General features: G+C 46.6%; 1 protein-coding gene across 3 annotated transcripts in view; it reads right to left on the bottom strand.

The window, feature by feature from the left end:
• Nucleotides 1-14,134, bottom strand: part of GAB3 (GRB2 associated binding protein 3) — a 64,301-nt gene that overhangs the window by 19,264 nt on the left and 30,903 nt on the right. For all 3 annotated transcript variants that reach the window (XM_021547884.3, XM_031504796.2, XM_031504797.2), the window contains exon 2: nt 1,426-1,729. In XM_021547884.3, the coding sequence (XP_021403559.1) occupies nt 1,426-1,729 (304 nt within the window). The remainder of the gene's footprint in view (nt 1-1,425; nt 1,730-14,134) is intronic.

Raw genomic sequence — 14,134 nt, 5'->3', positions numbered from 1 at the left:
CATAGAAGGGTTTACCTTAACTTCAGAGTAATTGGTAAAGCTATATCTCAAATAAACCTACACCAGAAGAACAACAACTCAGCATGAACAAAGGTAGTACAGTAGGAAGGTGGTTATTGAACATCCCTAATTCCATCCAACCTCCAAAGGGCAGTAGATTCGAATCCCTACCAGACCTACTTTAAAATTTGTATTCATGGGCAGCTTGTACTGACACATAATCTGTCAGCAAGTTTTCATGGTGGTTTCTGAAGTGAATGGGAAAAGAACAGACATCACATTTGTAACAGAACCACTGCAGTGTTCTTGCCACTCCCATTTTCCTCAGAAGACACTACTCAAAGGGCAGCTAAACCATGCCAGAAACCATGATAGATTAAAATAAAATCTTTCCCATAGCCTTTTATTTCTTATCTAGTTGCTTGGTAATGGTGTGGCCATGCAGCACTTGCAGACACCAGCAGCGCTCTGAGTGCAGCAGCACAAAGGCCATGGAAGGATAAACTGCCTGGCCACACATGATACCCCCAAACACATTACTGCCCTAGGGCTTGTGTCCCTCCACAGCCCCCTCTTCTACTCCTGCACTGCCTTTTATCACATTGAAGGCTTCGTTCTGACTCACTTCCTCTGAAACTCTCAAATTGCTGCTGTATCTGCCCCTTGGAATTGTCAAGGGAAAGACAGATTGCTGTTATCTGAGCCTGACTGTCTCATTTAAAAGGTAAGTTAATGATGGTACAGGTCCCCACTTTAATTACTGGCTACATCCATCTTGGAATGGTTAATCCTTGGCAGTTTTTCAAGAAATTCACTCTGCTGAGTATATATATACAGGTGTAGGGCCCAGCAAAAGAACTGTCTTGATGCTTCACTGGCAGGACTATCTCTTAAGTCTATACATACACTTCTAACACTCCTATCCTCTGCCTTTTCTTTGTTTTCTCTTATTAACAGACTAAGGCAGCTTAGTATTTCTGTCATTGATTTATGTACATGCGTATACACCCAAGTCTGTGCACATTCCACATCCAGCAAAGCCTGAGAAAATGGGAGTTGTGCAGGATGCTTTCCTGGAACAGGTGTCTTACATTAAGCCTAACTAAATAAGTACAAGACATGTAATGAAATAAATGGCCCCAGAAGATAACAGTCAGCTTTTCACATAAAACAGCACCTTTTCTTATTAAGGTCCTGCTGTTTGCTCCAGCAGGAATTGCTTCATCAAAGTGAGACCAAGCAGTCAGTGAGTATTCCCACCCAGCAGCAGTGAGGTCCCTGAGAACTTTCAGATCAGGATTTAGCAGCATCTCAGTCTGTACAGAGCTATAGGAACCACAGTCCTCTTACACTTGCCCAGCCCAGGTCCATGCCTCCTGTCACCCCTGGGCATTCTCCCAGCCTCCAAGATGAGCGTGATCCTACCTGTGCCATCTTCCAGATGTCCAAAGTTACAGATTTGGCTGATATTGCGCACCCAGATCTGCATCTCCTCCTCAGTCTTGGCTACCAGGTAGAAGGTGCGGTAGGTGGTCCTCACGATGAAGACAAAGTTGTTCTGAAATTCCTTCTTGATGAAGTTGGGCCCCGAGTGCTTCAGCACTTCACACTCATTGAGGTCTATGGTGCGGATGGGCTTTTTGGAGTGGTTGTTCCTGTAGTATTCCAGCACATCGGGGTTCCCGCTCATGCGGCCTCTGCGCAGCACGAACCAGCGCTTCCGCCAGGCCTGCAAGGGGCACAAACACCTTTAGTGCCAAGCACCCACTGCAGCAACCAGCCCACACACAGCATCAGCAGGGCTTGGAAAGACCCCTCAGCTCACTGAATCCAGTCATCAACCCAGCACTGCCAAGCCCATCGCTAAGCCATGTCCCTAAACATCACATCTACATGTGTTTTCAAGAATTCCAGGCATGGTGACTCCACCAGTTCCCTGAGCAGCCTGTTCCAATGCTTAACCACCTTTTCAGTGAAGAATTTTTTCCTAATGTCCAAACTAACCTCTCCTTAAAAAACCTGAGGCTGCTTTGTCTTGTTGCTCATTATCTGGGAGAAGAGCCTGACCCCCCTCCTGGCCACAACCTTCTTTCAGGTAGTTATAGAGTAATAAGGTCCTCCCTCAGGCCTCTCTTTACCAGGCTGAACAATCTGAGTTCCTTTAGCTGCTCCTCACAGAACGTGTGCTCCGTGCTTACTTTCTTTCAGGTTTTATAGTTGTTTTGATAAGCTGGCCAAATGGTGATTTTTATTTGATGCACTTGCTATCAGCTTGCATTGGAGATTGGAAAGCAGGCAGAAGGTTGTCCCTGGGAGGTCAAGATGAACATTCTCCCTTCCCCTCACTCTGCCAACATGATGCAATCAAAATGATCCAATACATCACCACCTCATCCATAGAAGAGAAAACAATTTTTTTTTTTTTTTTGTAAAATGAAAATACCAAGAACTGCACATACCTAGAAACAAGTGCCTTTTGCCCAGCAAAGCCCAGAGCTACAGATACCCTGTGCAGCTTCCTGCCTATGGTTTTCAGTGCTATTACAAAGCTGTTTATGAGTTGACAATTACTTTTGAAAGCCCTGAACAAACCCCTGAGCTGAGTTTTAGTGCTAAAACTTCAGCATCTTACAAATGGACAATTATTTACACTGTCAACCTGAAGCAAACCTGGCAAGGACTGATGTTTTCTGACCCTTCTGATGAAGTATGGGTCCCATACAGGCTTAAATGAAGTCCTGGCAGCATCACTATAAAGCTACATACCTATTTCTAGGCACAAAATAATATACTTTTCTGGGTTTTTTTTCCCAGCAGCTGCTTTTGTTCATCACCAGTATAAGCACCTCTGTGTTGATTATAGCTGTCACCAACACCTACTCTGGGCCAGAAGAAATCAATCCTGATCTCTGTCCCACAGAGAAAACCCAAAATAAGACATCAGGACATTTGCCCTTGCCAAACTCCATAAAAACTGTGGGATATGTCATGCCCAAACCAGCCAGGCCAGGGAGCAGCCAGAGCTAAGGCTGCAGCTGCCTCAGCTCTGATGGAAACCTGGGAAAGGTGCAGGGGCTCATGCACTGCCCAGGGACCTCCAACAACTGCACAGACACTGGCTGCTTCACCTGCCTTCGCTGGAGTTAAAAGTTCATTGAAAGCAATGCCTGAACAACCACTGCCACAGCCTCCCTATCTGAATCTTACCCGAGAACTCTTGACAAAAGGACTTTGTCACAATGATGTAAATCTGGGTGGTAGCTTGTGTCTGAGTTAAAAATCACACTTATTTTGCAAAGAGTGGATCTGTTAGCTTAAAGACAGGCAACCATTCAATTGTAAGACAAAATAACAGAGTTCAGGCTGCTTTTAGTAAGATGTAAGAGTCCTTACTGGCACAGTTTAAGATAATCTAGGCACTACAGATTTTGCTGATGCTGAGCTCCCATAGGCATGGTGGTAGTAAAAATGAGCAACAAAAGAATATTAACAATTATTATGTCAGAAAAATGCTTTTCTTTTTGTGCTTCAAATAATTTTTTTTTCCAGTAGAGTCAGCTTTTCACAGGCTGTCAATATTCACCCAAAAATTTATCTAAGTAGTAAGTCTGTTCAGCCTGGCAGTACCTCAATCTCTTTTGAAAGCAAATGATTCTTCAAATACAGAGAATGAAATATCATGGAAAAAGCTCTTGGAAGGCTTAGCAAGCCTGTGAACAGGAGGAGCTTACAGACTGGGGCATCACATCAGGAATAAACAGGAAGAAGAGATGAGGTGCAAAGTATATTGCACAAAGAAAATTAAGTCTTGACCCAACTGACCTATAAAGTTTGGAGGTGATTTGTTCTCTGTTGGAAGTAGCTAGAGATAACAGATAACTGACACATCTTAGACAAGCATAATTTTGTGGAAGACAGGGAAAAGGAGAAATATGAAACAGAAAGGAAAGAAAAGAAAAATGTTTAATGGGGAAGGAACATTCTAGACTAGCCAGATACAACACTGGAACATGGGCCAGCAGGTACCTCATGTATAGTACCAAAAAGGGCCCAAATCTCTGTCACCTGCAATCCAATTCCTGCACAGGCTCAATGCACTCCCCACAGATAGATCAGGACAGAAAGGTCACAGCTCCTAACACATCCTCACCTCTAAATAACCAAAGAGAAATGCTTCAGGTATGAGACAAGAGCTGCTCCTTTGCCTCCCAGGGAAGTAGGCTGCTAAGGCAGTAAGGTGAAAACCCCCACACCCAGCTTTACCACAAAACCACCCCATATTTTCCCCTCCTAAATCTGCCAGCTTTGTGGCTTAAATACACTGGCTCCTGCTGATGGAAATTGGATAGAAATCCCCTGCATCTGAGCAAGCCGAGGAGGGAGGGGATGGGGGAGCGGCTGCCTGCCTGGCACCCTAGCTGGCAGCTGGGGGAAAGTGAAGCTCAGGGCTACCTGCTGCAGGTTGCTACAACACCCTGAGGCAGGACAGCCCAGTACCTGATTTCATTTCCAAGAATTTTGGTTTTTGTGATTCTAAAGGAATGTGTAGGCTGTGTTTAGCACAACCCAGGCAGCTGGTGAGAGGATAGAGAAAACTGCTGCTGTGCTTTGGGGAAAAGCCCATGGTGCCGCCATGAGGAGGCCCGGCTGGCCGTGTGTGTGTGCGGCGCTGTGGCTTGGCTGGTTTGGGTCTGTCCCTGAGAAGCTGCAGCCCGCTAACCTGTGGATACACAGTCTGATCTGATCGGCTTTGTCATGGGGCTGGCGCTGCCAGGCTGGACAGAGAGGTTCGTGCTGGGAGAGGAGAGCAGGGCTGGGTCTTTGGGAGCAAACAGTGGCTATGAGAGCTGAGCAGCCCTGAGGACAAGGCTGAGGGGAAGCAATGGCAGACAGCCGCCTGAATCTGCACGGCCTCGGGCAGTGTCGGCCCCGCTGCCTCTGGTGGCCCTCAGCGCCTTCCCCAGTCTGGCAGTGGGGCCCAGGCAGCCAGGCCGCCCTGGCAGCTGAAAAACAAGTAGATTTTTCTTGTGGGGGTTACACAGGGACTATAGGAACATGCAGGAAAGGAGGGGTGGAGTGAGGCAGAGGAACTGCCCTTTGGTGCTATCACAAGCTTGGGCAAGTCAACAGCCCTTGGCTGCCACCGTGGAGTGTCCCAAACATTAATGTGCTCTCAGCCTCATGGAGCTGCAGATAAATATCTGCAAAAAGCTGCCCGTGCTGCCAACCACTGCTGACACAGGGCAGGGAGAAACACGGAGGAATGGCACCCTGAGCCAGCAGTGCAGGTGAATCAACATTTGCACACTCTGATCTTCACAGACATTTAAGCACTCAAGCCCTCTTGAAATCTGGTGCCATGGCAGAGTGGCAGTGGCATGGGACAACGGGGAGTCTGCTGGAACCAGCTGGTGAGCTCCCCTGCTGCCTTGTGCCAGGGATGTTCTATGCCTGACACCAAAGAGTCACCTGAGGGAGCAAAAGCAGCAGACACCACCTCACCCAACGCTGGGAAATGGGGAGTGCTGCCAGCCCACTGCCCCAGCACACAGCCGTGGCTGGACTCAGGCACCCAGCACCAGGGAGGGCATAGAAGGATGGGAGGAGATAGGACCACCTCTTCCCTAGGTGCTTGCTCCTAACATCAGCTTCATTGTACCATCAAATTGCATCTGCACACACCTCAACTCTCTGGGCTTCTTTTCCTGCCTCCACTTCCTAAGGAAAAAGTGGCATCATCTGCTGACATGACACAGTTGCCTGAGTGGGTGGGGTTGAAGGACCATTTTTTGCACATTCTCTCACACTTGACACATCCAGTCCCATCACATCTCCCCAGCCTAATTTCCATTCTGAAACTTTCCCCCATATATGCCTTTACACACAAAATGCTGGCTCCAAAGCCCTTTTAATTATCCTAAATGCTGAGTGACAGTGCACAGGGTTTTTGGACAGGAGCAGGTTTGCCATTGCCAATAACAGGACTCGGCCTGTTCCATGGCATAGGCAAAGCAGGGGTTTTGGTTCTGGCACACCTTGCAGCAGGAGGCTCTTATCTCTGAGTCAAATATCCTCTTCTCATTTTCCTGGCATTTGCCTGCAATCTGCTCTACACCTCCTTTCCCCAGGGTAAGGGGATGCAGCACACTGGGGTCACTGTGAGCCCAGCAATGACAGCCCTAGCCAGACGAGTCAGCAGCAGCAGTTTTATCTCTCAGGGCCTCAGCAGCTCACACACCCTGGTGCAGAGGCTGCTTGGCCCCTCACAGTCCCTGTCCACAGGACAGGCACTTGTCCCTCTCTCCAGTGCCCACCCCAGCCCCAGGGCAGAGCAGGGTGGGTTTTATACAGCTGCACATCCTCGCTAGTTTCTTTTTTACCATTTACCAGTCACAAGGCTGCCTCCTCCTTTCCCTGTTACAGGACTGTCCCCGTGTCTGCTGAGGGTGTCGGTACCAGGCTAGGAGAGACCCTGGGAGCCCCTGCAGTGGCTTGAGGCCAGTGGGGACACCCAAGGAGGCAGCAGGGCCAGAGTGGCTGGGCTGTGGTGAGGAGGTATTTATTTCAGCTGGTCAGAGTCAGTAATATCTGCCAATATTTAGTCTAGAGCTGCACACACTACCAAATTTATGAGAATGTAGATCAATTTAAGGGGGAAAGACTGCACTCCCATGGCTGAGATGAAGTATATACTTCAATAGGTACTGATTCCTGGCATTCAGCTTAGGCTCCTCAATCACACTCTGAAAAGGTTCTATGCATCCATACTATTACATCCAAACTATTACATTTATTTTGGAGCCTCCTGAAATCATTATTTTCTTGATGAAGGAATGATAGGATGATTAGAAGTTTACACATCCTCCAAAGCCTTGTGGGCACTAGAGAGAAGGCTGTATCAGAGAAACACAACTACCATCAGATAAGAGCAAACATCAATCTAGAACAATTCTCATCTGCCCTTCGCAAGTGAAACAGTTCAATGCCAAAAGAAAGAAAGAATTTGCAGTAGCATTGGTTGGCTGCCAGCACATTCCTCTGTGTAACACAAACTATCAGTGTTTTCATCTTGGTCCTGAATTTTTGACTTTGGGAATTCCAGAGTCACATCTAAAAGAAAGAGGAACAGCTCTGTTTCCATTTCAGTAGGGTTTCCAAGAAAGAGATTGCTCCTTCCACAATCTGACGTTTCTGTTTCTGCTGAATGAGTGGTGTGAGGTTTAGAGGGCTGCTCTTACATGTGAACATTTGATCTACCTCAGCACTGTCAGACAAAAGCCATGAGCAAACTTATTCTGAGCTGAAAAACAGCTGGCTAGTGAACAGGGCAGAATGAAAGGTGAAAAGGTTTGGCCAAGGACCTTCATCACTTACCTTCTGCCCAAGGAACATGCTCTAATTTGTTTGTACAACATATCCAGTATTTGAGATCTAAATAATTTATTAAAGCACATACAAGCTCAGTGAGGTAAATTGGCCTGAAATGTAATTTGCCCCGTGGGTTTTGATTTTCTTATCATTTTAACAACAAAACACAGAACAACCAACAAATGTGAAATTCTTGACCAGCTATATTAATGCTTACAACTCCCCCATGAGGATAATCTTCATTTTACAGAATGCAGCAAAAGGGATGGCAGGGTGAAGCAAAACAAAAGGTGGCTGTGTGCTGGTTCCTTGCCTGCCTGGTGACCTTGCAGCCAGGACAGGCTGCAAGGACATGGCACAGTTCATGTGCTGGTCCCCAGGCCTGCTGCAGGGCCCCTGACACTCAAAGGAGAGTTTTAGAGCTCACTGATAGGGATCATTCAAAAGGCTTGACTATTTGGAATTGCTCTCATCCTACAAAATCTCTTGGAGAGGGGAAAGCAGCAAATCCCAGGAGAGAAGGGTTTGGCATGGCTTCTCTCCCAGAGCTGGTTGAGGGCTGGGTGCCTCAGTGCACAATGCTCCTCCTGCCACTCACTGTGGGCCCACAGCTTAAGTCACCACCCTTGGGGCAAGAGAACTAGCAGAGCTGCAGGATGATAGTCCCATGGGAGTGCCAGCATTTGAAACAAGTTTTCACAGCTTGTCTTTTTTAAAGAACAGTTTTTAAACATATTCCTGTGGAAAAAAGAAGTTAAGCGGAACTTTATAGCATTTCCTATAAAAAGCCCAAAAGAGGAAGTTAAAATTCATATGTAGTCAGGTTTGTAAGTAGCTGATTCTAAGCCCACTAAGACCATGTATGTTAACAGAAGTTCCCTGCCTGCAGAGTAGGGCTGCAGAGCATGGTCCCTGCAAGAGGAATCTGTGCACTGGCAAGGAGTCAGGATCAGCTCCCAGTGAACACCCTCATGTTCAAAGAGGACGTTGTTGGGAGCTCTTTGTGCCACTCTTTCCAGAGCAAAGGGCCAGTTCCATGCAGCACATGCTCCTCAGAATGTGAGACCCTTGCAGAAGGGGTCACACCTTGGCAGTGCTCGGTTGTAACGCTTAATTTATTCACTCACAGAAATCAGATTAAAAAGACCTCTTAAACCACCCAGCCTGTCCCCCAGTTGGAGTTACAATTTTGCTCTTTCAGTTGTGGCTGTTGGTCTGCAGCACCCATCAGCTCTGCATAATTAATCTCTCCCTGATGAGGCTGCCTGCTTGTCCCTTCCAGTTTGTCCCTGTGGAGCACTCTGGGAACAGATGAGCTCACTGTCCATCACTTACTGGTTTAATGCTTCTCTTGGGTTTTGTCTCCCTTGTTTTCCACTCAGCTCTCACAAATGTCTTCTCAGTAGTGAGAGTCTGAAACTCATGGTTTATGACTGGGAAAGAAAAATCAATAAATACTCAATTTCAGAGAGGGATACTCCTCCCTTAGGCCCTTCCTCTGCCTCCACATGCATGTAATTCTATTTAATCTAGAGAATAAAATAAGATATTTTTTGCAGCAATTTTTCTCCCTTTGCTTGGGTGCCTGGAAGTTGAGGGGCATTCTCGATTGTGCTGGAAAGACATTGGCTCTCCCTTTCCCTCCCCCTGCCTCTTCATGCCTACTACACCTCTGCCTTCTCAAGGCTAGAGCTCAGTTCTGGTGGGAAAAAGCTCTGAGCTAACCAGTGTTTCCATACAAAACAACTTTCCACACAGACTGGCACAAATGGTCTGGCTCACCCTGTGCAAAGGGCACAGACAATGAGCAGGACAGGCTACAGCCTCACAATGGATTTCCATCTGCCACGTTCTGACCGTGGTAGTTTCAGAATGACTTTAATGAACCCTGTTTCAAGAAAGTCACCATGAACCCTCGGAGGAGACGTGATGGCTACGTAGTGCAAGGGGAAATACCTGCTTCCTTTCAAGGTGATATAGCTACGTTAATTGACTAAAAACACCAGTCAGAAAATTTCCTGCACTTTAAGTGCAATGAGAGCTTTGTAATAAAGCACCTTAGAGGACATCCTGTAGAAGCAAAGACACGTCCTTGGTTTCTGTTTCTTTACATGAAGGAATCTGTGGTTTGTGAAGAAAAGATGACACACATTTAAAACAAAGTAGAAAAAAATCCCACAGTCATATGTTGCCTGCTAACCTGTACACATTCCCATTGCCTGCTCTACATTCTAATCCACACTGTTTATGATGCTTTACATAAACAAACATCTGCATCTGAGTGAGACACTGCTATTTAATAAACATGAAGATTCTTTACTCTAATGGGTTTGTTTGGGTATGGAGGGTCAAAGTCATAGAGACCCAAAAGCTTGAGAATTTTAAGTTCCTAAAATACTTGCAGAAGTTAAGAAAACAAGTTCTGAAAGTAAAATCAATAATGAAACAATTTTGGGGAGGGAGAAAGGAGCCAGACATCTGGATGAACAAATATAATTTCACTCATGTGCCCTGTCCTTTAATAAGAGCAATAAGGAACTGTGCTCCTCACAGTCATTTTGGTGAGAGGTTTCCCCTGAGGACACTGGCAAGGTGGCACAGCATCCCTTTGCTCCTCATGCAGGTAGGAATTGCTCACAGGACTCTGTGGGCTGCAGGGGAGCAGAAGTGCTGTGCCCTCCTTGCTTTCCCCATGGCTCCTGGCAGCTGGGTGTCAAGGGGCTCTTCCAGAGAGAAGAAATGTGGATGCTGTGGTCATGCTGCCCAGATGGGTCCTGGAGTTTGCAGGGAGGATGCTGATGGAGTATCTTATCTCACAAGATCTTGCTGTGGGGGAAAGCTCACTGACTGATCCCAGCTACAACAAACACCGTCACAGCGGAAAGCCACCACAGCTCCACCACACCCAGGAGGCTGAAATATGTCCAATGGCTTCACAGGGTCCTGTCCTGAGGTCTGTAGGCAGGCAGGACCTCACTGTCACCCCATCACTTGACAGAGCTCACCGCTCACCATTATCCCGAGGCTACAGAGATGGTTCTAGGCTGATGAAGCCTTCCCTGTGAAACACACAGCAGCAAAACATCCGAGAAGTGGTGGCAGGACATGAATCCATTTTCAGTGTATTTCTTTAACAGTGACATCCTGCAACAGGCATGGAGCCAAAGAATGCCCTCCCCACTGCCAGCCCAGGGCATCGCACCTCTATTCTTCCTCCTGTTTTGACAGCAATGGTGTTGGAGCTTTACCTGTGAACAGATGCCCTGCAAATATGTGCAGGCCTCTTTAAGCTCATGTACAGAAAGTGCAAGGATCAATCAATATGAAATTAGTGCTGACAGCCACCCTGGGGCAGGAGGCCAGCTGTGTCCCAAGGGCTGCACCTCCCGGGGAGAGGCTTGTGGCCAAGGGGGATTTGTCAGGAGCACTGAGGGACAAGGGCCAGCCGACAAACGTGACAGCACCTGTGGAGTGCCAGGAAGAGACACAGTTGGTATTAATAAAAAATGAAGTAACTCCCCAGCTGTACTTGGCTGTGGTTCATTTAGAGGGTAAATACAGTCTCACTTGCCTTCAAGAAACAACTGGAATTTTTGTGACTCAGCATCACTGTAAAGCTTTGCCCAAAGTGATCTGGAGAACTGATGCAAAATCAGGCTAAGGAAGAGAAAGCCAGCTGTGGTGTGGTATCTGCACAGGTCTGGGAACAGCCTTGGCCTCAGGATGGCCACTTTCCATCTGGGCTGCCAGCTCTTCTATGGACCACCAGCTCTCATCAAGAGAATGCTGCAATGGGTGAACGAAAGCCCTGGGTGGAGGGAAGCTGATTTTGACCAGCTGACCTTGCCTGGGCAGGCAGGTGGAGCCTGTCCCACCTGTATCCCTGCATGCTGTGACAACAGGCAGGGGGTACCAAAGTACTGGGCCCCAGGGCTGGATTCTACTCACATCATGAGCACCCTCATGAGCATCCTCATACCCTCTGTTTCATTTTGTCTTCCTTTTTCACTTTTAGTGGGGATGTAAAACAGGTCACAGCTCAGAGCAGAGTTCCCAGCAGCAGAAGACAGGACTGCAGTGCTTATTGCCACTCTCCCACCCAGAGTCCCCTGCTCCTCCAGGACAATTTTCCTTCCCAAGTGCAGGCACTGTGAAACACTAATTCCTTTAAGCTGCCTCTCAAATGACACCTTCTGTCTGCTGCTACAATTTTGCAAGCATTTAAGCTCCCCGACAGTGAAGACTTACAGGCAGGACTCTTTACATGAGGATGTTTACAGCCTCGCCAACTAGCCAAGAGTTTTAGTTCCATATTCCCTTACAGCATGTTTCTATGTAGCATTTAAAATGACATTGTTATCATCCTGAATGAAATTTAAGTTTCTGGAGTGCTTTTTTTCACCTTTGAATCCTAAAGCACTTGACAACTGGTACATCATGGTTACAGCCTCCATATGTTGTGATTTGTTCACCTGTCACAGGCTACACCTGCCTCTGAAGTTCTGCTGTGTTCCTGATACTTGGACTGCTCCTCCACACACCCACAGGGACACAGTCCCATCTGCGTGTTCAGCCTCAGCCAATCTGCAGCGACACTTGCATCTGAAACCCTTTATTAGCTGCATAAGGTGGCAGAGGTTGGTGGACAGAGAACTGCTGGTCTGGCTTGGTGCCACTCCTCTCCTCAGTTAAAAACCAAAATTTGGATTTCTCAGGATGCAGAATCTTTTACAGACACAAGTTGAAAACAGAGAGAAAGGAGAAAATACACTAACATGTCTTCTTGGACATAACCATTAACTTTGCTTTCTGTGAATGGAAAATATGCTGCTGAAGCATTAAATTGCCTAATAGGAATTCCTACTTTTACATAAAAAGTATTTGTGTAAAATTGTCTGGAAACTCCTAAGATCCCCCTGACTTCACAGAAAAAAAAAAAAAAATTAATAGTAACCTCAGTAATAAGGTGTAATCTTGAATAGAGGTAAATTTTGATTTGTTAGAATGGCTTTAATCCAAAAGTCTCACACAGTCTTAAAGGATTTTTGGAAGACTCTGCATGGATCTTTGAGATCTTAATGAAAAATAGGTTGCTCCCAGGTTGTTTAAGAAACAAGAGTCCTGAAATACAAATGCCAGATATAAACATCTGCTGAATAACTGAATCTAGCTAAGTCACAGGAGTCTTCAGTCATTTTTGGAACCAAGTATAGGGAAATGTATATACCAAAGGGAATGAAGTTTGGACAAATTTTGAGCAAATTTGCTAAACTAATAGCTTTTATGGAAGGACTCCAAACCTGTTTCACTAAGGAAAGTAGTAGGGGCTAATCCCCTTTCTTGTCACTTGCAAGCACAATGTGAATACAGATGTGCAAAGCAGTTAAAGACTAGAAAAAACTGCCTGGAGATCGCGCCCTGCCTCAGGCTATCGGGAGTCCCTCTCCTGTTTTACTTGGAACTGGCAGTTTTCTCAGTATTCTTTACACAAACAGAGCAAATTTTGCTGTTTCACCTTGTTAACTGAACATGTGGTGTGAGGTCAGCAACAGTCGCCAGCCTATCTACAACTGTCTGTGCTCACATGATGCTGCAGCTCCAGCATAAACAGGAAATTGGGCAAAGTGACTCTTTTAGTAGGGGACCACAACACTATTTTTTTTTAAATTTTTGTTTTTAAAAAGTGTTCAACAACATGCTGTCAGACCTAATGAAGAAAAGCAGAGTAGCCATCAGGAGCAGAATAAAAGCTGCAAATGTTTGGGCTGTAGCACTTTTGCCTGATCATAACAATGAGGTTCAGGAAACGCCCCCGCGTTCAAGTGTCCTGCTCAGCTGATCTGGGTGCACATGGAGTAAAGAGCCGTATCCTCCACATCCCCTTCGGGCCAAATCCGGGCTGTTCTTTTTTACATCCTTATTGACTTCACGGCTACATGCTGCAAAGACTTTGACCTTTGCACTTCATTTCACTCCTAAAATTGCCTGGAGAAAGGAAGTGTGCAGGAGGCAGGCAGAAAAACAGGGAGGAGGCGCACATGTGTGGGAGGACTTGCTGTGGAGAACAGGTCACTTTTGTTGAAAATAAGAATCAACCTTTCTGCACACATGGACAAAGATAGAAAGGAAAATAGGAATAGGTCCAATCTCACAACAGCAGCTATATAGTATCCAGATGAGCTCTGGTTTTAGGCATGAGGAGGGGGGGCACTGATTTAATTGCATGCTGCAAGGTACACTGACTCAGAGATCTCCTCTGGGATCTACGGATTGGCTTGAAATCAGTCCTGTGGGAACCACTCGGCCTTTGTGGTGACATTTAAACTCCACTGATGTAAATGGCAAAGCTCCCATTTGCTCTGAGGGGGCCAGGTCCTCCTCTTGACAGGAAGCTTTGAGAAATTCAGAGATTCCCAAAAATGGAAACATGATATGAAAAAATGATCTGAATAAAGGAAATCTGCCTCTGGACTTAAGAGGAGCATTTCTACCAACCACATCAGAAGATGAACTCTCCCTTCATGGGTCTAGCTTGGGTTTTGCGGGTTGCACACAGGCTGCCCTCAACTGATTTTTCTCCAGCCAAAGAGCAAATATCTGCTGGTGACTTCAAGCATGTCTTACCCTGGCCATACCTGGTCAGGGCAGGCTTTGTGCAGCACAAACACCCAGCTCTTACAGCCAGGTGGGCAGAGTGGTAAGCCGGGTGCCACGATGAGCTTACCAGGGCTCCTGCAGGAGCTGAGAGTGTCTGGTGCACAGGGAG

The sequence above is a fragment of the Lonchura striata genome, chromosome 14 (genome assembly GCF_046129695.1).
Source record: "Lonchura striata isolate bLonStr1 chromosome 14, bLonStr1.mat, whole genome shotgun sequence".
Lineage (NCBI taxonomy): Eukaryota > Metazoa > Chordata > Aves > Passeriformes > Estrildidae > Lonchura > Lonchura striata.
Note: the sequence above shows the minus strand (reverse complement) of the source record. Positions and strands in the feature narration are given on the sequence as shown.